Source organism: Nerophis ophidion, linkage group LG14 (genome assembly GCF_033978795.1).
Source record: "Nerophis ophidion isolate RoL-2023_Sa linkage group LG14, RoL_Noph_v1.0, whole genome shotgun sequence".
In the NCBI taxonomy this organism is placed as follows: Eukaryota; Metazoa; Chordata; class Actinopteri; order Syngnathiformes; family Syngnathidae; genus Nerophis; species Nerophis ophidion.
The window spans coordinates 50,242,338-50,267,688 of NC_084624.1; the positions used below are offsets into that span (position 1 = coordinate 50,242,338).

General features: G+C 43.2%; 1 protein-coding gene across 2 annotated transcripts in view; it reads right to left on the reverse strand.

Annotated features, from left to right (window-relative positions):
- kirrel1b (kirre like nephrin family adhesion molecule 1b) overlaps positions 1–25,351 on the reverse strand; it is a 264,916-nt gene that overhangs the window by 102,926 nt on the left and 136,639 nt on the right. For both annotated transcript variants that reach the window (XM_061920962.1, XM_061920963.1), the window contains exon 2: positions 5,130–5,279. In XM_061920962.1, coding sequence (XP_061776946.1) covers positions 5,130–5,279 — 150 coding nt within the window. The remainder of the gene's footprint in view (positions 1–5,129; positions 5,280–25,351) is intronic.

Genomic DNA, 25,351 nt, shown 5'->3' on the forward strand with positions numbered 1-25,351 from the left:
AACCAGTTGATCTGCCGTTTCTTTTCTGCTCTGCCCCGCTTGGGGACGTCTCTGCGCTGCGGGCCCGTCTCGACTCAAGATGATCTCCTGCTGGCCCCACTATGGACTGGACTCTCACACAATGATGTTAACTCCACTATGGACTGGACTCTCACAATATTATACTAGATCCACTCGACGTCCATTGCACCGGTCCCCTCCAAGGTTTCTCATTGTCATTCCACTGGGTTGCATTTTTTTCTTGCCCTGATGTGGGATCGGAGCCGAGGATGTCGTTGTGGTTTGTGCAGCCCTTTGAGACACTTGTGATTTAGGGCTATGTAAGTAAACATTGATTGGTTGATTATTATCACTTGATAGTATCATTACTATTATTATACACATTTGTTTAAATTCCTACTAATTACATACTATGCTAAATATTTTGCACAGATGATGATTAAATTGTACTATTAATGTATTAAACTCTCATTCATTTGAATCATATTTTATTATTCTTGCTTCTACCGCTTGCTAGTGATGCGTGCAGATCCCATTTTTGAACAGCCAAATATCCTTTTTCCTCCCAGCCATAAAGACCTAAGCTCTCACAAACGCTCCAAGGCCGATTCCATCACGCAGAATTAATAAACATGACACATTTTGTCCGCAGGAGACGCTAAAGTGATTATAATGCCGCCATTAAGTTCAAGCACTTGACATTTAATAACTTTTTATTGAGATTCTTGCAGCGAGCCTCCGACAATAAAAGCCTGAGAGATCACATTCATTCTTCAAGTATCATGCCAACGTTAATCGCCGGGCAAGAAGCTGCAGTCGTTAAAAACTGAACAGCACTCAGTAGAGCGCCGACCTCCGCCAAGGCACAACAATAAAGCCAGACAGCGGTAGATTAAGCTGGTGTAATAAGCGTGGTAGTAAATAGACAAGTATGCGGAAGATGGATGAAATTTAATCAGCTAATAAAATTCTGCAGTCGTAAGTTCACTCCAATGCTTTAGGTGGCAGCAATACCTATTTCAAACTGGTCACCTGGTACACAAGATGAAAAGCCAAAGGCAATTATGACCAAAATCAAGACTTTCTGAGCAGAGTCACTAGAGAAAAAAGTATATTTGACCTAGTGGCCCGGTGCAGTACTACTGCAGTAATATTGGATGTGTGTCTGCTTAAAGGCCTACTGAAACCAACTACTACCCACCACGCAGTCTGATAGTTTATATATCAATGATGAAATATTAACATTGCAACACATGCCAATATGGCCTTTTTACAGTTGTGATCAAAATTATTCAACCCCCACACAATTTTGGTGTTTTAGCAAGTTGGACTTTTATTCCATATTTTGTTTAAAGTCATATTAAATAAAGATGCATTAAATAGACAAATGCAATTTGAATTACAACATTATATTTTGTGACATGCCAAACAGTGTCATTTCTCTTAATATCTCATTGACAAAATTATACAACCCCTTGAAGATCATAACTCTTAACGGCTTATTAGTGATTCCTAGGGCCCAAAAAAAGTCTGCGGGCTATAGAGCGTTTTCCGTTCGGGCTCCAGTACTCTGGAATGCCCTCCCGGTAACAGTTCGAGATGCTACCTCAGTAGAAGCATTTAAGTCTCACCTTAAAACTCATCTGTATACTCTAACCTTTAAATAGACCTCCTTTTTAGACCAGTTGATCTGCCGCTTCTTTTCTTTCTCCTATGTCCCCCCCTCCCTTGTGGAGGGGGTCCGGTCCGATGACCATGGATGAAGTACTGGCTGTCCAGAGTCGAGACCCAGGATGGACCGCTCGTCGGGACCCAGGATGGACCGCTCGCCTGTATCGGTTGGGGACATCTCTACGCTGCTGATCCGCTTGAGATGGTTTCCTGTGGACGGGACTCTCGCTGCTGTCTTGGATCCGCTTGAACTGAACTCTCGCGGCTGTGTTGGAGCCACTATGGATTGAACTTTCACAGTATCATGTTAGACCCGCTCGACATCCATTGCTTTCGGTCCCCTAGAGAGGGGGGGTTGCCCACATCTGAGGTCCTCTCCAAGGTTTCTCATAGTCAGCATTGTCACTGGCGTCCCACTGGATGTGAATTCTCCCTGCCCACTGGGTGTGAGTTTTCCTTGCCCTTTTGTGGGTTCTTCCGAGGATGTTGTAGTCGTAATGATTTGTGCAGTCCTTTGAGACATTTGTGATTTGGGGCTATATAAATAAACATTGATTGATTGATTAAGAACAGAATTTGAATAAGGTATTTTCAATCAGGTGTTGACAACACCTGTAGATGTGATTAGAACCATAACGAGCAACAATTAAACTGATTGAAAAAGACTGTGACGCTCAGCTTCTTGTAGATGGTCAATGGTGTATTTGCAACATGGTGAAGTCCAGGGAGTGGTCAAAGAAGTCAAGAGAGGAGGTGATTTATCTTTATAAGAAAGGATATGTATATAAGAAAATAGCAAAGACATTACACATTCCAAGAGACACAGTTGGGAGCATAATTCGCAAGTTTAAAGCTAAAGGCACAGTGGAAACACTACCTGGGCTTGGTAGAAAGAGGATGCTGTGTGCAACTGCTGTCCGCTATTTGAAGCGTACAGTGGTGAAAACAGCTGAGGAACTACAACAGGACATTGCAGACAATAAGGCGCGCACTACGAGATGAAGACCTCCATGCCAGAACTCCCAGGCGCACCCCACTTCTGACTACCAGGCACAAGGAAAATAGACTCCAGTATGCCAAAAATCATCTGGACAAACCCCAAATGTTTTGGGAAACTGTTCTATGGAGTGATGAGACACACCTGGAACTCTTTGGGCCTATGAATCAACGTTATGTCTGGAGGAGAAAAAAATGAAGCTTACAAAGAGAAGAACACCTTGCCTACTGTTAAGCGTGGTGGGGGGTCAATCATGCACTGGGGCTGTTTCTCTGCCTCAGTTACCGAGAATCTCCAGCACGTTCAAGGCATTATGAATTCTATTTCCTAGCAGGATATATTAGCTGCAAATGTCATGAAGTCAGTGACGAAGCTGAGGCTTGGGAGACGTTGGACCTTCCAACAGGACAACGATCCCAAGCAGACCTCCAAATCAACATCAGAGTGGTTGCAGAAGAAGGGCTGGAAGACTCTGGAGTGGCCTTCACAGTCGCCAGACCTGAATCCTATAGAAAAGCTGTGGTGGGACTTGAAGAAGGCAGTTGCAGCACTCAAGCCCAAGAATATGAATGAACTGGAGGCCTTTGCCCAAGAGGAATGGGATAAAATACCTGTAGATAGTTGCAAGAAGCTTGTGTCCGGTTATGTATCACCTTTGAAGGATGTCATTACTGCCAAAGGGTGTTCTACTAAGTACTAAAGATGCATGTAACTAGGGGGTTGAATCATTTTGTCAATGAGATATTAAGAAAAATGTCCTTTTTCGGTGTTTTGTAAAATACAGTGTTACAATTTAAGTTGCATTTGTCTATTTGACACATCTTTATTTGTTATGACTATAAACAAAATACGGAATAAATGTCCAACTTGCTAAAACACAAACATTGTGTGGGGGTTGAATAATTTTGATCACAACTGTACTTAAAAATACACTCATTTAGTTGTATTCAGTCTTAAAAAAAATAGTATATGGCTCTCATGGAAACACTTTTTAAAATATTTGGCTTGTATGGCTCTCTCTGCCAAAAAGGTTACGGCCCCTGTTCGATCGTGTTTAGGTCAGGACTCTGTGCAGGCCAGTCAAGTTCATCCACACCAGACTCTGTCATCCATGTCTTTATGGACCTTACTTTGTGCACTGGTGCACAGTCGTGTTGGGAGCATGGAATAGTCCAAAATGTTTTGGTATCCCTGCAATGAGGTGGCGACTTTTCCAGGGTGTACGACGCCTTCTGCCCGATTGTAGCTGAGATAGACTCCAGCACTCCCTGCGTCCCCCGAAGGGAATAAGCGGTAGGAAATGGATGGATGGGTTTTGGTATCCTGGAGAATTCAAAGTTCCTTTCACTGGAACTAAGGGGCCAAGCCCAACTCCTGAATGGTAAACGAGTTGTACTTGTATAGCGCTTTTCTACCCCTTTTTAAGTGAAGTGAGTGAAGTGAATTATATTTATATAGCGCTTTTCTCTAGTGACTCAAAGCGCTTTACATAGTGACACCCAATATCTAAGTTACATTTAAACCAGTGTGGGTGGCACTGGGAGCAAGTGGGTAAAGTGTCTTGCCCAAGGACACAACGGCAGTGACTAGGATGGCACAAGTGGGAATCGAACCTGCAACCCTCAAGTTGCTGGCACGGCCACTCTACCAACCGAGCTATACCGCCCAAAGGAGCCCAAAGCGCTTTTAAAGCATTTCCACATTCGCCCATTCACACACTGATGGCGGGAGCTGCCATGCAAGGCGCTCACCAGGACCCATCAGGAGCAAGGGGGAAGTGTCTTGACCCAAGGACACAACGGACGTGACTAGGATGGTAGAAGGTGGGGATTGAACTAATAACCCTCAGATTGCTGGCAGAGCCACGCTACCAACTTCGCAACGCCGTCCTGAAAAACAACCCCACACCATAATTCCTCCTCCACCAAATTTCACACTCGGCACAATGCGGCCCGAAATGTACCGTTTTCCTGGCAACCTCCAAACCCAGACTCGTCCCTCAGATTGCCAGATGGAAAAGCGTGATTCCACACTCCAGAGAACGCGTCTCCACTTGATTTTATACAATCAAGGGCAGCTGATTCTGATCATTTGGATGCACGGCCAAATAGTGAAGTGAAGTGAATTATATTTATATAGCGCTTTTCTTAAGTGACTCAAAGCGCTTTACATAGTGAAACCCAATATCTAAGTTACATTTAAACCAGTGTGGGTGGCACTGGGAGCAGGTGGGTAAAGTGTCTTGCCCAAGGACACAACGGCAGTGACTAGGATGGCACAAGCGGGAATCGAACCTGCAACCCTCAAGTTGCTGACACGGCCACTCTACCAACTGAGCTATGCCGCCCTTCTTCTGGCAATAAAGTGTGTTTAATTTACAATGGAATGACTGCTCTGTATTGGATGCAGTAGAAAACATGGACATCTTTTAGCCATGACATTTTGTTCCTTCACCACTCACCTCTGAGGCCTTCCCCGACGCCGAGAGCCAGGCCGTCTTTGGTCCACTGGACGATGCCACTGTAGTTGAAGACCACGCAGGACAGCACCACGCGCTCCCCCAGCACCACCGACTGGTCGGCGGGCTCCTGCGAGAAGCGGACGCACCGCGCTGCAGAAAGAGCGACAACGGCAGGAGGATCAGTTTCGCCACATTTGCTCGTTTTGCGCACAGCACTTTGTCCGTACGGCGAGCGCGGCCTTTAGATGTGTTTTACAGCGTGTGCGGCTTTTATTGTCGTTTTATAGCGCCGAGTGAAATTGTCTCTAACGGGGCGATAAAGTTTTGAATGGATGCATGCATGGTGTAGTTTTTCCTTGCCTCTGTCGCCAAAACGGTTGCTCAAGTGGAGTCGTGATGGACGGATTTCATTGTAACATTTTCTATGAGACTCTAAAGCAGGGGTCGGCATATTGGACCAAAAATACAAAAACAAATCCGTCTGGAGCCGCAAAAAAATAAAAGCCCTATTACATACAGATAGTGTGTTATGAGATTTAAATTGAATTATGAGGACTTAAATGAAACTAAATGAGCTCAAATATAGCTACAAATGAGGCATAATTATGCAATATGTACATACAGCTAACCTAAATAGCATGTTAGCATTTAAGTCTCACCTTAAAACTCATCTGTATACTCTAGCCTTTAAATAGACCTCCTTTTTAGACCAGTTGATCTGCCGCTTCTTTTCTTTCTCCTATGTCCCCCCCTCCCTTGTGGAGGGGGTCCGGTCCGATGACCATGGATGAAGTACTGGCTGTCCAGAGTCAAGACCCAGGATGGACCGCTCGTCGGGACCCAGGATGGACCGCTCGCCTGTATCGGTTGGGGACATCTCTACGCTGCTGATCCGCTTGAGATGGTTTCCTGTGGACGGGACTCTCGCTGCTGTCTTGGATCCGCTTGAACTGAACTCTCGCGGCTGTCTTGGAGCCACTATGGATTGAACTTTCACAGTATCATGTTAGACCCGCTCGACATCCATTGCTTTCGGTCCCCTAGAGGGGGGGGGTTGCCCACATCTGAGGTCCTCTCCAAGGTTTCTCATAGTCAGCATTGTCACTGGCGTCCCACTGGATGTGAATTCTCCCTGCCCACTGGGTGTGAGTTTTCCTTGCCCTTTTGTGGGTTCTTCCGAGGATGTTGTAGTCGTAATGATTTGTGCAGTCCTTTGAGACATTTGTGATTTGGGGCTATATAAATAAACATTGATTGATTGATTGATTGATTAGCTTGCAGTCATGCAGTGACCAAATATGTCTGACTAGCACTCCACACAAGTCAATAACATCAACAAAACTCACCTTTGTGCATTCATGCACAACGTTAAAAGTTTGGTGGACAAAATGAGACAGAAAAAGAAAGTGCCATGAAACACGTCTTAGAAAGTCGGAGAAAGTTATACATGTAAACAAACTACGGTGAGTTCAAGGACCGCCAAAAGTAGTAGAACAAAACGGCGCTCACCAAATACTCGAATCAGTGAAGCTTGTTTGATATAAAAAGTGTGCTTTTTAACAATTAGGGAGGTTTGGGTCATGTTTGTCCTCCTGCAGAAACCATATTAAAACAAAAAGGTATGTTTTTTTCCTCTCATCTTTTTCCGTTTTTCATATATTTTTGAAAAAGCTCCAGAGAGCCACTAGGGCGGCGGTAAAGAGCTGCATGCAGCTCCAGAGCCGCGGGTTGCCGACCCCCACTCTAAAGCATGGGTCCCCAAACTTTGGACCAAAAATACAAAAACAAATCCGTCTGGAGCCGCAAAAAAATAAAAGCCCTATTACATACAGATAGTGTGTTATGAGATATAAATTGAATTATGAGGACTTAAAGGAAACTAAATGAGCTCAAATATAGCTACAAATGAGGCATAATGATGCAATATGTACATATAGCTAGCCTAAATAGCATGTTAGCATCGATTAGCTTGCAGTCATGCAGTGACCAAATATGTCTGATTAGCACTCCACACAACTCAATAACATCAACAAAACTCACCTTTGTGCATTCATGCACAATGTTAAAAGTTTGGTGGACAAAATGAGACAGAAAAAGATGTGGCATAAAACACGTCTTAGAAAGTCGGAGAAAGTTATACATGTAAACAAACTACGGTGAGTTCAATGACCGCCAAAATTAGTAGGACAAAACGGCGCTTGCAAAATACTCGAATCAGTGAAGCATGTTTAATATAAAAAGTGTGCTTTTTAACAATCAGGGAGGTTTGGGTCATGTTTGTCCTCCTGCAGAAACCATATTAAAACAAAAAGGTATGTTTTTTTCCTCTCATCTTTTTCCATTTTTCATATATTATTGAAAAAGCTCCAGAGAGCCACTAGGGCGGCGCTCCAGAGCCGCGGGTTGCCGACCCCCACTCTAAAGCATGGGTCCCCAAACTTTGGACCAAAAATACAAAAACAAATCCGTCTGGAGCCGCAAAAAAATAAAAGCCCTATTACATACAGATAGTGTGTTGTGAGATATAAATTGAATTATGAGGACCTAAAGGAAACTAAATGAGCTCAAATATAGTTACAAATGAGGCATAATGATGCAATATGTACATACAGCTAGCCTAAATAGCATGTTAGCATCGATTAGCTTGCAGTCATGCAGTGACCAAATATGTCTGATTAGCACTCCACACAATTCAATAACATCAACAAAACTCACCTTTGTGCATTCATGCACAACGTTAAAAGTTTGGTGGACAAAATGAGACAGAAAAAGAAGTGGCATAAAACACGTCTTAGAAAGTCGGAGAAAGTTATACATGTAAACAAACTGCGGTGAGTTCAAGGACCGCCAAAAGTAGTAGGACAAAACGGCGCTTGCCAAATACTCGAATCAGTGAAGCTTGTTTAATATAAAAAGTGTGCTTTTTAACAATTAGGGAGGTTTGGGTCATGTTTGTCCTCCTGCAGAAACCATATTAAAACAAAAAATGTGTTTTTTTCCTCTCATCTTTTTTGTTTTTCATATATTTTTGAAAAAGCTCCAGAGAGCCACTAGGGCAGCGGTAAAGAGCTGCATGCAGCTCCAGAGCCGCGGGTTGCCGACCCCCACTCTAAAGCATGGGTCCCCAAACTTTGGACCAAAAATACAAAAACAAATCCGTCTGGAGCCGCAAAAAAATAAAAGCCCTATTACATACAGATAGTGTGTTATTAGATATGAATTGAATTATGAGGACTTAAAGGAAACTAAATGAGCTCAAATATAGCTACAAATGAGGCATAATGATGCAATATGTACATATAGCTAGCCTAAATAGCATGTTAGCATCGATTAGCTTGCAGTCATGCCGTGACCAAATATGTCTGATTAGCACTCCACACAACTCAATAACATCAACAAAACTCACCTTTGTGCATTCATGCACAATGTTAAAAGTTTGGTGGACAAAATGAGACAGAAAAAGAAGTGGCATAAAACACGTCTTAGAAAGTCGGAGAAAGTTATACATGTAAACAAACTACGGTGAGTTCAAGGACCGCCAAAATTAGTAGGACAAAACGGCGCTCACCAAATACTCGAATCAGTGAAGCTTGTTTAATATAAAAAGTGTGCTTTTTAACAATCAGGGAGGTTTGGGTCATGTTTGTCCTCCTGCAGAAACCATATTAAAACAAAAAGGTATGTTTTTTTCCTCTCATCTTTTTCCGTTTTTCATATATTTTTGAAAAAGCTCCAGAGAGCCACTAGGGCGGCGGTAAAGAGCTGCATGCAGCTCCAGAGCCGCGGGTTGCCGACCCCCACTCTAAAGCATGGGTCTCCAAACTTTGGACCAAAAATACAAAAACAAATCCGTCTGGAGCCGCAAAAAAATAAAAGCCCTATTACATACAGATAGTGTGTTATGAGATATAAATTGAATTATGAGGACCTAAAGGAAACTAAATGAGCTCAAATATAGTTACAAATGAGGCATAATGATGCAATATGTACATATAGCTAGCCTAAATAGCATGTTAGCATCGATTAGCTTGCAGTCATGCAGTGACCAAATATGTCTGACTAGCACTCCACACAACTCAATAACATCAACAAAACTCACCTTTGTGCATTCATGCACAATGTTAAAAGTTTGGTGGACAAAATGAGACAGAAAAAGAAAGTGCCATGAAACACGTCTTAGAAAGTCGGAGAAAGTTATACATGTAAACAAACTACGGTGAGTTCAAGGACCGCCAAAAGTAGTAGGACAAAACGGCGCTCACCAAATACTCGAATCAGTGGAGCTTGTTTAATATAAAAAGTGTGATTTTTAACAATTAGGGAGGTTTGGGTCATGTTTGTCCTCCTGCAGAAACCATATTAAAACAAAAAATATGTTGTTTTCCTCTCATCTTTTTCGTTTTTCATATATTTTTGAAAAAGCTCCACTAGGGCGGCGGTAAAGAGCTGCATGCAGCTCCAGAGCCGCGGGTTGCCGACCCCCACTCTAAAGCATGGGTCCCCAAACTTTGGACCAAAAATACAAAAACAAATCCGTCTGGAGCCGCAAAAAAATAAAAGCCCTATTACATACAGATAGTGTGTTATGAGATATAAATTGAATTATGAGGACTTAAAGGAAACTAAATGAGCTCAAATATAGCTACAAATGAGGCATAATGATGCAATATGTACATACAGCTAGCCTAAATAGCATGTTGGCATCGATTAGCTTGCAGTCATGCAGTGACCAAATATGTCTGACTAGCACTCCACACAAGTCAATAACATCAACAAAACTCACCTTTGTGCATTCATGCACAACGTTAAAAGTTTGGTGGACAAAATGAGACAGAAAAAGAAGTGGCATAAAACACGTCTTAGAAAGTCGGAGAAAGTTATACATGTAAACAAACTACGGTGAGTTCAAGGACCGCCAAAATTAGTAGGACAAAACGGCGCTCACCAAATACCCGAATCAGTGAAGCTTGTTTAATATAAAAAGTGTGCTTTATAGCAATTAGGGAGGTTTGTGTCATGTTTGTCCTCCTGCAGAAACCAAATTAAAACAAAAAAATATGTTTTTTTCCTCTCATCTTTTTCCGTTTTTCATATATTTTTGAAAAAGCTCCAGAGAGCCACTAGGGCGGCGGTAAAGAGCTGCATGCAGCTCCAGAGCCGCGGGTTGCCGACCCCCACTCTAAAGCATGGGTCCCCAAACTTTTTGACTCTGTGTTAAAAAATTTTAGCCGGGGGGCGGGCTATATATATATATAGCCTCCGGAAGCAAAAATTGACCGGTTTTGGGCCATGCTAGGGAGAGATGGAAGATTCCAGACTCTAGTGCATTTGATGAAAGCCCTTTTGTGCGTGCCACACAGCAAGGCATCATCAGAGAGGGTGTTCAGCGTGGTTAGAAAAATAGTGACAGAGAATAGAACAAGGATGGACAATTCAACCATTAAAGGGGAACATTATCACAATTTCAAAAGGGTTGAAACCAATAAAAATCAGTTCCCAGTGGCTTATTTTATTTTTTGAAGTTTTTTTTCAAAATTTTACCCGTCCAGGAATATCCCTAAAAAAAGCTTCAAAGTGCTGATTTTAACTGTCGTTAGATAAACCCGTCCATTTTCCTGTGACGTCACTTAGTGCATCGAAGATAAACAAACGTGGCGGACAGGGCAGCAAGATATAGCGACATTAGCTCGGATTCAGACTCTGATTTCAGCGGCTTAAGCGATTCAACAGATTACGCATGTATTGAAACAGATGGTTGTAGTGTGGAGGCAGGTAGCGAAAAGGAAATTGAAAAAGAAACTGAAGCTATTGAGCCACATCGGTTTGAACTGTATGCAAGCGAAACCGACGAAAACGACACGATAGCCAGCGACACGGGAGAAAGCGAGGACGAATTTGGCGATCGCCTTCTAAGCAACGATTGGTATGTATTTGTTTGGCATTAAGGAAACTAACAACTATGAACTAGGTTTACAGCATATGGAATACATTTGGCAACAACATGCATTTTGAGAGTGCAGACAGCCCATTTCAAGCGTGCTAAGAACATACATTTTTCCACGATTTCAGCATTTTAAATGTGCTGTTTTTGTCCAGTAAGATACGTACGTGTCAGGCTTGGACATGGATTGTGTGTGCTCCTTCGACGCAGAGGGATTACAGGACGAGCCAGGCATGAATTCAGGTACTTGATATTTATTAAATAATCAAACAAATTACAAAAAGGCAAACCAAGGACGCGCTCTGTGGCGGATAATAATCCATACTAAACTTAAAACAAAAGAGCACAATGGCATGACTCTATACAAACAAAAATAAACTAGCACTGTGGCATAAATACACAAACTTACACGGCATTGAACTGTGGACGAGTGCGTGAAGGTTGGAACAGCATGGGTAGGGTGCGTGTGAGTGTGAAGATCCCAGAATGATGAACAGAAAGAAAATTACTTAAATACTGGCTGTGATAATCAGGAACAGGTGCGGGAATGAGGGCAGGGGCGAGACAAGCTGGGAACTAATGAATTGGCACGGAGACGGAAACAAAAGTGCCAAGACAGAACTAAAATGTCCAAAAAACTAAACTTACAGGCGTGACAGTACTAGCCTACAGTTACAGCTGAAGTGACCGGTTAAAAAGATTTTAACTATTTTTTCTCATTCGTCATTTTGTCATCAAATGGCATCCCTTTGTTGTAAGCAATGAGTAGATGAGTGTTATGTGTGTGTATATGTGTAAATAAATGAACACTGAAATTCAAGTATTTATTTTATATATATATATATATATATATATATACATATATATATATATATATATATATATATATATATATATATATATATATATATATATATATTTATATATACACTACCGTTCAAAAGTTTGGGGTCACATTGAAATGTCCTTATTTTTGAAGGAAAAGCACTGTACTTTTCAATGACGATAACTTTAAACTAGTCTGAAGTACTGGCTGTCCAGAGTCGAGACCCAGGATGGACCGCTCGTCGGGACCCAGGATGGACCGCTCGCCTGTATCGGTTGGGGACATCTCTACGCTGCTGATCCGCTTGAGATGGTTTCCTGTGGACGGGACTCTCGCTGCTGTCTTGGAGCCACTATGGATTGAACTTTCACAGTATCATGTTAGACCCGCTTGACATCCATTGCTTTCGGTCCCCTAGAGGGGCGGGGGGGTTGCCCACATCTGAGGTCCTCTCCAAGGTTTCTCATAGTCAGCATTGCCACTGGCGTCCCACTGGATGTGAATTCTCCCTGCCCACTGGGTGTGAGTTTTCCTTGCCCTTTTGTGGGTTCTTCCGAGGATGTTGTAGTCGTAATGATTTGTGCAGTCCTTTGAGACATTTGTGATTTGGGGCTATATAAATAAACATTGATTGATTGATTGATTGATTAACTTTAAAGAAATACATTCTATACATTGCTAATGTGGTAAATGACTATTCTAGCTCCAAATGTCTGGTTTTTGGTGCAATATCTACATAGGTGTATAGAGGCCCATTTCCAATAACTATCACTCCAGTGTTCTAATGGTACAATGTGTTTGCTCATTGGCTCAGAAGGCTAATTGATGATTAGAAAACCATTGTGCAATCATGTTCACACCTCTGAAAACAGTTTAGCTCGTTACAGAAGCTACAAAACTGACCTTCCTTTGAGCGGATTGAGTTTCTGGAGCATCACATCTGAGGGGTCAATTAAACGCTCAAAATGGCCAGAAAAAGAGAACTTTCATCTGAAATTCAACAGTCTATTCTTGTTCTTAGATATGAAGGCTATTGCATGCGAGAAATTGCTAAGAAATTGACGATTCCTTACAACGGTGTATACTACTCCCTTCAGAGGACAGCACAAACAGGCTCTAACCAGAGTAGAAAAAGAAGTGGGAGGCCGCGTTGCACAACTGAGCATGGAGATAAGTACATCAGAGTCTTTAGTTTGAGAAACAGAAGCCTCACAGGTCCCCAACTGGTATCTTAATTAAATAGTACCCGCAAAAAAACCAGTGTCAACATCTACAGTGAAGAGGCGGCTGCAGAATTCTGGGTTTCAGGGCAGAGTGGCGAAGAAAAAGCCATATCTCAGACTGGCCAGTTAAAGAAAAAGATTAAGATGGGCAAAAGAACACAGACATTGGACAGAGGAAGACTGGAAAAAAGTGTTGTGGACGGATGAATCCAAGTTTGAGGTGTATGGATCACAAAGAAGAAGGTTTGTGAGACGCAGAACAACTGAAAAGATGCTGGAAGAATGCCTGACGCCATCTGTTAAGCATGGTGGGGGTAATGTGAGGGTCTGGGGTTGCTCTGGTGCTGGTAAGGTGGGAGATGTGTACAGGAAAAAAGGGATTCTGAATAAGGAAGGCTATCACTCCATTTTGCAATGCCATGCCATTGATTGGAGCCAATAACATCCTACAACAGGACAATGACCCAAAACCCACCTCCAAATTGTGCAAGAACTATTTAGAGAAGAAGCAGGCAGCTGGTATTCTATCGGTAATGGAGTGGCCCGCGCAGTCACCAGATCTGAACCCCATTGAGCTGTTGTCAATCAATCAATCAATCAATGTTTACTTATATAGCCCTAAATCACTAGTGTCTCAAAGGGCTGCACAAACCACCACGACATCCTCGGTAGGCCCACATAAGGGCAAGGAAAACTCACACCCAGTGGGACGTCGGTGACAATAATGACCCAGTGGGACGTCGGTGACAATAATGACTATGAGAACCTTGGAGAGGAGGAAAGCAATGGATGTCGAGCGGGTCTAACATGATACTGTGAAAGTTCAATCCACAATGGATCCAACACAGTCGCGAGAGTCCAGTCCAAAGCGGATCCAACGCAGCAGCGAGAGTCCCGTTCACAGCGGAGCCAGCGGGAAACCATCCCAAGCGGAGGCTGATCAGCAGCGCAGAGATGTCCCCAGCCGATACACAGGCGAGCAGTACATGGCCACCGGATCGGACCGGACTCCCTCCACAAAGGAGAGTGGGACATAGAAGAAAAAGAAAAGAAACGGCAGATCAACTGGTCTAAAAAGGGAGTCTATTTAAAGGCTAGAGTATACAAATGAGTTTTAAGGTGAGACTTAAATGCTTCTATTGTGGGAGCAGCTTGACCGTATGGTACGCAAGAAGTGCCCATCCAACCAATCCAACTTGTGGAAGCTGCTTCTAGAAGCGTGGGGTGCAATTTCTCCAGATGACCTCAACAAATTAACAGCAAGAATGCCAAAGGTCTGCAATGCTGTAATAGCTGCAAATGGAGGATTCTTTGACGAAAGCAAAGTTTGATGTAAAAAAAAAAATCTTATTTCAAATACAAATCATTATTTCTAACCTTGTCAATGTCTTGACTCTATTTTCTATTCATTTCACAACGTATGGTGGTGAATAACTGTGACTTTTCATGGAAAACACAAAATTGTTTGGGTGACCCAAAACTTTTGAACGGTAGTGTATATCAATCAATCAATCAATCAATGTTTATTCATATAGCCCTAAATCACTAGTGTCTCAAAGGGCTGCACAAACCACTACCACATCCTCGGTAGGCCCACATAAGGGCAAGGAAAACTCACACCCAGTGGGACGTCGGTGACAATGATGACTATGAGAACCTTGGAGAGGAGGAAAGCAATGGATGTCGAGCGGGTCTAACATGATACTGTGAAAGTTCAATCCATAATGGATCCAACACAGTCGCGAGAGTCCAGTCCAAAGCGGATCCAACACAGCAGCGAGAGTCCCGTTCACAGCGGAGCCAGCAGGAAACCATCCCAAGCGGAGGCGGATCAGCAGCGCGGAGATGTCCCCAGCCGATACACAGGCTAGCAGTACATGGCCACCGGATCGGACCGGACTCCCTCCACAAAGGAGAGTGGGACATAGAAGAAAAAGAAAAGAAACGGCAGATCAACTGGTCTAAAAAGGAGGTCTATTTAAAGGCTAGAGTATACAAATGAGTTTTAAGGTGAGACTTAAATGCTTCTACTGAGGTAGCATCTCGACCTGTTACCGGGAGGGCATTCCAGAGTACTGGAGCCCGAACGGAAAACGCTCTACAGCCCGCAGACTTTTTTTGGGCTTTGGGGATCACTAATAAGCCGGAGTCCTTTGAACGCAGATTTCTTGCCGGGACATATGGTACAATACAATCGGCAAGATAGGCTGGAGCTAGACCGTGTAGTATTTTATACGTAAGTAGTAAAACCTTAAAGTCACATCTTAAGTGCACAGGAAGCCAGTGCAGGTGAGCCAGTACAGGCGTAATGTGATCAAACTTTCTTGTTCTTGTCAAAAGTCTAGCAGCCGCATTTTGTACCAACTGTAATCTTTTAATGCTAGACATGAGGTATATATATATATATATATATATATATATATTTATTTATGAAATACTTGACTTGGTGAATTCTAGCTGTAAATATACTCCTCCCCTCTTAACCACGCCCCCCGCCCCACCCATGACCACGCCCCCCCACCTCCCAAAATTGGAGGTCTCAAGTATGTTTCTCGGCCTCTGTCCTCCGCTTGGACCACCCCTGAACACTTTTAGACCTGGGAAAAGTATGAACAGTTACATTAGAGTCCCGTATTTAGTCCGGTGTGGATGGCGACTTGTCCAGGGTGTACCCCGCCTTCCGCCCGATTGTAGCTGAGATGGGCGCCAGCGCCCCCCGCGACCCCTAAAAGGGAATACGCGGTAGAAAATGGATGGATGGATGGATTGCACCTTGAGAGACACAAATGGACGCGTGACTAAAACGCACAATCTGCTGAACAAAAGCTGGCATCATTTGCATGTTTTGTTTTAGACCAGTTGATCTGCTGTTTCTTTTCTTTTTCTTCTATGTCCCACTCTCCCCTGTGGAGGGGGTCCGGTCCGATCCGGTGGCCATGTACTGCTTGCCTGTGTATCGGCTGGGGACATCTCTGCGCTGCTGATCCGCCTCGACATCTCTGCGCTGCTGAGCCGCCTCCGCTTGGGATGGTTTCCTGCTGGCTCCGCTGTGAACGGGACTCTCGCTGCTGAGTTGGACCCGCTTTGGACTGGACTCTCGCGACTGTGTTGGATCCATTGTGGATTGAACTTTCACAGTATCATGTTAGACCCGCTCGACATCCATTGCTTTCCTCCTCTCCAAGGTTCTCATAGTCATTATTGTCACAGACGTCCCACTGGGTCATTATTGTCACCGATGTCCCACTGGGTGTGAGTTTTCCTTGCCCTTATGTGGGCCTACCGAAAATGTCGTGGTGGTTTGTGCAGCCCTTTGAGACACTAGTGATTTAGGGCTATATAAGTAAACATTGATTGATTGATTGATCTGTTTGTTGCTCCTTCTCCTTCGCGGCGACTTTTCAAGGTCTCCCACCAGATCTCGCTCTCACTTGTGTGTGTTTCAGTAAAAGTCGGTGTGTGTGTGTGTGTGTTTGTGTGTGTGTGTGTTGCGAGAACATCACAGCAGAGCTGGTTTACCCCCCCCCCCCCCCCCAACTCTACTCCCCATCAAACAGTACAAAGGATTCCGCTTACATGCTCGCATTTCCCTCCAGCGAAATAAGCCTTTTGGCGAGCGCTGCACCGCTGCGGTGCACGCCGTGTAAAGACTAACACGTGTCGTGCGTGCACACAAGTGTCAGGTGAGGAGACGATGCAGTTTGCAGCCGTTTGCATCATCGGGTGATGTTGTTTCATATTCTGAGAGGAAGTCTTGCACGCTAATTAAGGCTGAGCAGACTGCTTTGAATGCACAAACACACACACACACACACACAGAGGGAAGGGAATTCTATACAAACAAGAGTTTTTGCACACACACACACACACAAAGCTGTGAGTAATTCACAGCACAAAGTGAGTCACAAAGTGATTCCGTGCAGACACACAACACAAAGTGAGGTGTTTGTCTTCCTGCGGGCTGTTCTGTTCTTGGATCACTCTTAAAACTATCCCATTAGCTAATGAATCCAGGAAACAACGGCAGCTAATGAGGCGGGCCGAGTCCTAAGGCCCCCCCCCCCCCCCCCACCACCACCACCACCACCACCACCAGCACCAACCCTCCCAAGCGACGCATCCCGGCGGGACTAAGGCAGCGAGGTGCAAACAGCGGGGAGATGGTCGTACCGTCGGGAGGATGGCGCCTGCTGTCGGTGAGGGATGTTTGACTTTGATGTTTTGTCGCCTTGTGTGTACTCAAACAGGTCGGGTGAAGATGGAGATGTTCACGGACCGACACAAGCGCCACATGCCTTCGGAATAATCTGTCACAAAGCTGTTCGAGGCAAGTGAGGCAGTGCCCTCACCTGCCTCCAGGTGGCTTAAAGGCCTACTGAAACCCACTACTACCGACCACGCAGTCTGATCGTTTATATATCCATCCATCCCATCCATTTTCTACCGCTTATTCCCTTTTGGGGTCGCTGGCGCTGGCGCCTATCTCAGCTACAATCGGGCAGAAGGCGGGGTACACCCTGGACAAGTCGCCACTTTGATGTTTTGTCGCCTTCTGTGTACTCAAACAGGTCAGGTGAAGATGGAGATGTTCACGGACCGACACAAGCGCCACATGCCTTCGGAATAATCTGTCACAAAGCTGTTCGAGGCAGTGACGTGCTGGCAGGGGAGGCAAGTGAGGCAGTGCCCTCACCTGCCTCCAGGTGGCTTAAAGGCCTACTGAAACCCACTACTACCGACCACGCAGTCTGATCGTTTATATATCCATCCATCCCATCCATTTTCTACCGCTTATTCCCTTTTGGGGTCGCTGGCGCTGGCGCCTATCTCAGCTACAATCGGGCGGAAGGCGGGGTACACCCTGGACAAGTCACCACTTTGATGTTTTGTCGCCTTCTGTGTACTCAAACAGGTCAGGTGAAGATGGAGATGTTCACGGACCGACACAAGCGCCACATGCCTTCGGAATAATCTGTCACAAAGCTGTTCGAGGCAGTGACCTGCTGGCAGGGGAGGCAAGTGAGGCAGTGCCCTCACCTGCCTCCAGGTGGCTTAAAGGCCTACTGAAACCCACTACTACCGACCACGCAGTCTGATAGTTTATATAGCCATCCATCCCATCCATTTTCTACCGCTTATTCCCTTTTGGGGTTGCGGGGGGCGCTGGCGCTGGCGCCTATCTCAGCTACAATCGGGCGGAAGGCGGGGTACACCCTGGACAAGTCACCACTTTGATGTTTTGTCGCCTTCTGTGTACTCAAACAGGTCAGGTGAAGATGGGGATGTTCACGGACCGACACAAGCGCCACATGCCTTCGGAATAATCTGTCACAAAGCTGTTCGAGGCAGTGACGTGCTGGCAGGGGAGGCAAGTGAGGCAGTGCCCTCACCTGTTTGAGTACACAGAAGGCGACAAAACATCAAAGTGGTGACTTGTCCAGGGTGTACCCCGCCTTCCGCCCGATTGTAGCTGAGATAGGCGCCAGCGCCAGCGCCCCCCGCGACCTCAAAAGGGAATAAGCGGTAGAAAATGGATGGGATGGATGGATATATAAACGATCAGACTGCGTGGTCGGTAGTAGTGGGTTTCAGTAGGCCTTTAAGTTGTTGCTATCCTTCTTTGTGTCATGTACATTGTGGACGTCGTCTTTGCTCCACAGTAAGTCTTTGCTGTCGTCCAGCATTCTCTTTTTATTTACTTTGCAGCCAGTTCAGTGTTTGTTTTGTTCTGCATAGCCTTCCCTAAGCTTCAGTGCCTTTTCTTAGGGTCACTCAACTTTTGTTTATTTTTGGCTTAAGCATTAGACACCTTTTTACCTGCACCCTGCCTCCCGCTGTTTCCGACATCTACAAAGCAATTAGCTACCGGCTGCCACCAACTGATATGGAAGAGTATTACACGGTTACTCTGCCGATCTTTAGACAGCATCGACACTCAACAACAGCACATCATTTGCAGACTATAATTAATTGTATGCAAAATTTTGTGTGTAAGCAATTGGAAAAAAACTGTATTAGACATAGACTATTCTTATCAAAGTATTTTGACCAAAATTGTTTGCGGTTATCATTAATATTGAAATTTTAAATGTGGTAACATTTAAAAAAAAAAAACATTTTATTTAAAAAAACAAAAACAGAAACAACACATTCAAAATGTATATATGTACCTCTATTAGAAATTTAAATGTGCATTTGAAAGCAACACAGGCATTATAAACAAAGTAATATGGCAGAAAATAAACAAGAAGATAAATATATAAACAATAAATTTGAACATTTCGCAAGATGGCACCTGATGGCCATAAATGGTAAATGGGTTATACTTGTATAGCGCTTTTCTACCTTCAAGGTACTCAAAGCGCTTTGACACTATGTCCACATTCACCCATTCACACACTGATGGAGGGAGCTGTCATGCGAGGCGCTAACCAGCACCCATCAGGAGCACGGGTGAAGTGTCTTCCTCAAGGACACAAAGGACGTAACCAGGTTGGTAGAGGCTGGGGATTGAACCAGGAACCCTCAGGTTGCTGGCACAGCCACTCTCCCAACCAGCGGCAGGCCAGTGGTTGAAATACATAGATGCATTGTAAGTTTAATTTTTATATAAAATAAAAAAAAAAGAAAGAAGATGTTGTGATGCCCAAACAAAATCGACATAATCATAGTAGTATCTATTCGATACGTGCTTGTACTTGATATCATTACAGTGGCTCTTAGGTGTCAATCCACCAATGGTGTTTGTTTACATTTTCACGCCGTTGAGCTACGGTGTGTAGTGAAGCATGTTTAGCCATTCCTCGTCCTGCAGGGATGATACTTGTAAGAAACTTACTTTATTTGTCGCCATGGAGACCAGGATTAGCGATTTAGAAGTAGCTAAAACACTGCTGACGTCGGAAGGACGTTAGCCGCTAGCTAGCTAGCCATGTCTTAAAGCACCTCGTCCTGAGGGCGTTTCAGTGTTATAACTTCACCTTTATTGTTAGTTTTTACACCAAAATGCGTCCGTTCTCCCTTTTCTGTCTACACACTGTGTCTGTTTCTAAGTAGTCCGTGATTGTGTGCCGCCGAACATGCTCGTCTGCTCGTAAACCAGCAATGTCACGACGTGCGGGACGGGTACGTGTCAGAGACGGCATCGTAACGAAAATTATAGTACTATACTAATACCGATATACAGAGGTGGGTAGAGTAGCCAGAAATTGTACTCAAGTAAGAGTACTGTTACTTTAGAGACGTACTACTCAAGTAAAGTAAGGAGTAGTCACCCAAATATTTACTTGAGTAAAAGTAAAAAGTATGTTGTGAAAAAACAACTCAAGTACTGAGTAACTGATGAGTAACCTGATTACGGCAACAAATAATGCACAAAAACATAAAAACAGCAATGAGCAAATTCAGAGCCAGGAATATCTCTTAAGCAACTAAAACAATAATATATATTAAATAATAGTACATTAAAATAAAATAAAAAATGGCACATTGAGCCACAATAACTTAACAGCACCATAGACTCAGTAGGCATTGATTGATTGATTGATTGATTGAAACTTGTATTAGTAGATTGTACAGTACAGTACATATTCCGTACAATTGACCACTAAATGGTAACACCCCAATAAGTTTTTCAACGTTTATCAATTACTTAATAAATGACCAAGTCGAGGTGCACACACATATCATACATACACACACAAATCATATATATATATATATATATATATATATATATATATATACATTTATATATACAGTATATAATTTTAATTTATATTTATTTTGCCGTTTTTGTTCACATGTTGAAGGTGTTTTAATGAATATACATGCATGTTTAACACATAGATTCCTATCTTTCATGAAGACAAGAATATAAGTTGGTGTATTACCTGATTCTGATGACTTGCATTGATTGGAATCAGACGTCCACGTTTTCAAATGGAGGAGAAATAAACTTCCTCTTTTCTGTCTAATACCACATGAAAGTTGTTGGTTTTTGGCATCTTATTTGTCCAGCTTCCATATTCGTTTTTATAGACTTTACAAGAAATACATTGGCGGCAAACTCCGTAGTTTGCTAGCTTGTTTGCGCTGGCTTTCGGAGACTCTTATTTTGTTAACGCAGGTGCGATGGAGCGGCACTTTTATTGTGAAGACAGGAACTGTGCGATCAGTCTTTAGGCTTTTGACGGGAAGTACGGTTGAAATAAAAAGTGTCTTTTTTCCTTTAACTTTTGATTGATTGATTGAAACTTTTATTATTAGATTGCACAGTACAGTACATATTCCGTACAATTGACCACTAAATGGTAACACCCGAATAAGTTTGTCAACATGTTTAAGTCGGGTTTTACGTATCACGGTCATGTGACCGCCTGGCTCTGTTTGATTGGTCCAACGTCCCCAGTGACTGCATGTGATTGGTGAAACGCAGGCATGCGTAGATTCTACTTTGAAGCTCTGTCATTAACCAAAACAAACATTAATAGATCGATAAAAAAAAAGTAGCGAGCTTAATGTAAATAAATGGAACGGAGTAAAAGTAGCGTTTCTTCTCTATAAATATACTCAAGTAAAAGTAAAAGTATGTTGCATAAAAACTGCTCGTAGAAGTACAATTTATCCCAAAAGTTACTCAAGTAAATGTAACGGAGTAAATGTAGCGCATTACTACCCACCTCTGCCGATATACCGTACAACCCTAATCCAGGGTGTACCCCGCCTTCCGCCCATGTGCAGCTGGGATAGGCGCCAGCACCCCCCGCCACCCCATAAGGGACAAGCGGTAGAAAATGCATGGATGGATAACATTGTAATTTTATTGTATGCATGTTCGAAATAAACTGAAACTGAGTGATGTGGTCAGAGTGCAGAAGCGCTCCAATGGTGATGTCCTCCCAGCCCAAATCTACGAAATTGCTGAAGACATTTGGGCATGCTTGCCAACCCTCCCGATTTTCCTGGGGGACCCACCCGAAAATTCAACCATTCTCCCGAATTTTTCTCAATTTCCATCCGGACAAAAATATTGCCTTAAAGGTACTGCCTTTAGCGTTCTCTACAACCTGTCGTCACGTCTGCTAATTTATGCAACTTCTACACACACAAGTAAATGCAATGCACACTTGGTCAACAGCCATACAGGTCACACTGAGGGTGGCCGTATAAACAACATTAAAACTGTTACAAATATGCGCCATACTGTGAACCCACACCAAACAAGAATGACAAACACATTTTGGAAGAACATCCGCACCGTAACACAACATAAACACAACAGAACAAATACCCAGAACCCTTTGCAGCACTAACTCTTCCGGGACGCTACAATATACACCCCAACTACCACCAACATACCGCCCACCCTCCCATCTCCCGAATTCAGAGGTCTGAAGGTTGGCAAGTATGCATTTGGGGAGGGAGAATATTCAAAAGGGCCGTCTGAAATTGCTGCATTTTGTAATGTTCCGACTGTATTTTTACATACTTTGCGGATTGTAAATACATTTGGATCTGGTTTAATCCAGTGGTTCTCAAGTGGGGGTACGCATACTTCAAGGTATGCCAAGGGGTACGTGAGATTTTTTAAAAATTTTCTAAAAATAGCAACAATTCCAAAAATTTTTATAAATATATTTATTGAATAATACTTCAAGAAAATATGAATGTAAGTTCATAAACTGTGAAAAAAAATACAACAATGCAATATTCAGTGTTGACAGCTAGATTTTTTTGTGGACATGTTCCTTAAGATGTGACTTTAAGGTTTTACTACTTACGTATAAAATACTACACGGTCTAGCTCCATCCTATCTTGCCGATTGTATTGTACCATATGTCCCGGCAAGAAATCTGCGTTCAAAAGACTCCGGCTTATTAGTGATTCCTAGAGCTCAAAAAAAGTCTGCGGGCTATAGAGCGTTTTCCGTTCGGGCTCCAGTACTCTGGAATGCCCTCCCGGTAACAGTTCGAGATGCTACCTCAGTAGAAGCATTTAAGTCTCATCTTAAAACTCATCTGTATACTCTAGCCTTTAAATAGACCTCCTTTTTAGACCAGTTGATCTGCCGCTTCTTTTCTTTCTCCTATGTCCCCCCCTCCCTTGTGGAGGGGGTCCGGTCCGATGACCGTGGATGAAGTACTGGCTGTCCAGAGTCGAGACCCAGGATGGACCGCTCGTCGGGACCCAGGATGGACCGCTCGCCTGTATCGGTTGGGGACATTTCTACGCTGCTGATCCGCTTGAGATGGTATCCTGTGGACGGGACTCTCACTGCTGTCTTGGAGCCACTATGGATTGAACTTTCACAGTATCATGTTAGACCCGCTCGACATCCATTGCTTTCGGTCCCCTAGAGGGGGGGGGTTGCCCACATCTGAGGTCCTCTCCAAGGTTTCTCATAGTCAGCATTGTCACTGGCGTCCCACTGGATGTGAATTCTCCCTGCCCACTGGGTGTGAGTTTTCCTTGCCCTTTTGTGGGTTCTTCCGAGGATGTTGTAGTCGTAATGATTTGTGCAGTCCTTTGAGACATTTGTGATTTGGGGCTATATAAATAAACATTGATTGATTGATTGATTGATAAATATTGATCACGAATCCAGATGGATCTCTATTACAAGCCCCAAAGAGGGCACTTTAAGTTATTACTTCTATGTGTAGAAATCTTTATTCATAATTGAATCACTTGTTTACTTTTCAACAAGTTTTTAGGTATTTTTATATCTTTTTTTCCAAATAGTTCAAGAAAGACCACTACAAATGAGCAATATTTTGCACTGTTATTAAATTTAATAAATAAGAAACTGATGACATATTGCTGTATTTTACTTCTTTATCTTTTTTTCTCAACCAAAAATGCTCTGATTAGGGGGTACTTGAATTTAAAAAATGTTCACAGGGGGTACATCACTGGAAAAAGGTTGAGAACCACTGGTTTTAGGGGTTATCCGGCTTAGTGTGGACATAGCTTAAAACAGGGGTCACCAACCTTTTTGAAGCCAAGAGCTACTTCTCGGGAACTGATTAATGCAAAGGGTTACCAGTTTGATACGCACTTAAAAAAATTGCCAGAAATAGCCAATTTGCTCAATTTACCTTTAATAAATATATGTATATATATATAAAGGTTGAGAACCACTGGTTTAATCGATACAATGAAGCACCATTAAGCATATAAAGTCAACTTGTTTTCCCATCACGTTGCTACTTTAACCCCCAATTTGCCAGTTAATCTTCCATGAGTATATAGTAGTATACTACCTCAGCTACTACATTAAAGCAAAGATACAACACAGTAACACGTTGACGAACTCATTAAAACATTCAAAACTATATTAAAGCAAAAATACAACACGATAACACCTTGACGAACTCATTAAAACATTCAAAATAGTCATTAAAAACACAATCAAGGTCAGACAACAAAGCTAAATCGTCAAAGATATTGCAACCAAAAAACACAATCTGCACAATTTATGGACTGTAAGTGTGTGTGTGTGTGTGTGTGTGTGTGTGCGTGTGTGTGGCCTGTCAGCCTGCAGCAAAGACTCAAATTGTGGACGAGAGAGTCGTACTGACAGAGAACAGAGATGTAATTAACCCTGCGGGACACGCCGCTATCATCCTCCTCCCCCCAACGCATTCCCACACACACACACACACACACACACACACGCACACACACACACACACACACACATACACACACACACACACACACACACACACACACTGCTCAGTGTTCTCCTTTGTCGAATTCCCTGGTGATTTCGTCTCCCATGTGCTTACTCTTTGATTTCCAGCATTTTTCCTCCTCTCGTCTATCCTTAGATTTACAATTAGCGCAATGTGCTGCAAATAAGGGGACTTGGACAATGGCGGGGAGCTGCGCCCTTTTGGAAGACCTTTCTGGCTTGTTGTTGTTTTAGGCCAGGGGTCACCAACGTGGGGCCCGTAAGGACCAGATGAGTCGCCCGCTGGCCTGTTCTAAAAATAGCTCAAATAGCAGCACTTACCAGTGAGCTGCCTCTATTTTTTAAATTGTATTTATTTACTAGCAAGCTGGTCTCGCTTTGCTCGACATTTTTAATTCTAAGAGAGACAAAACTCAAATAGAATTGGAAAATCCAAGAAAATAGTTTAAAGACTTGGTCTTCACTTGTTTAAATAAATGCATTCATTTTTTTTACTTTGCTTCTTATAAATTTCAGAAAGATAATTTTAGAGA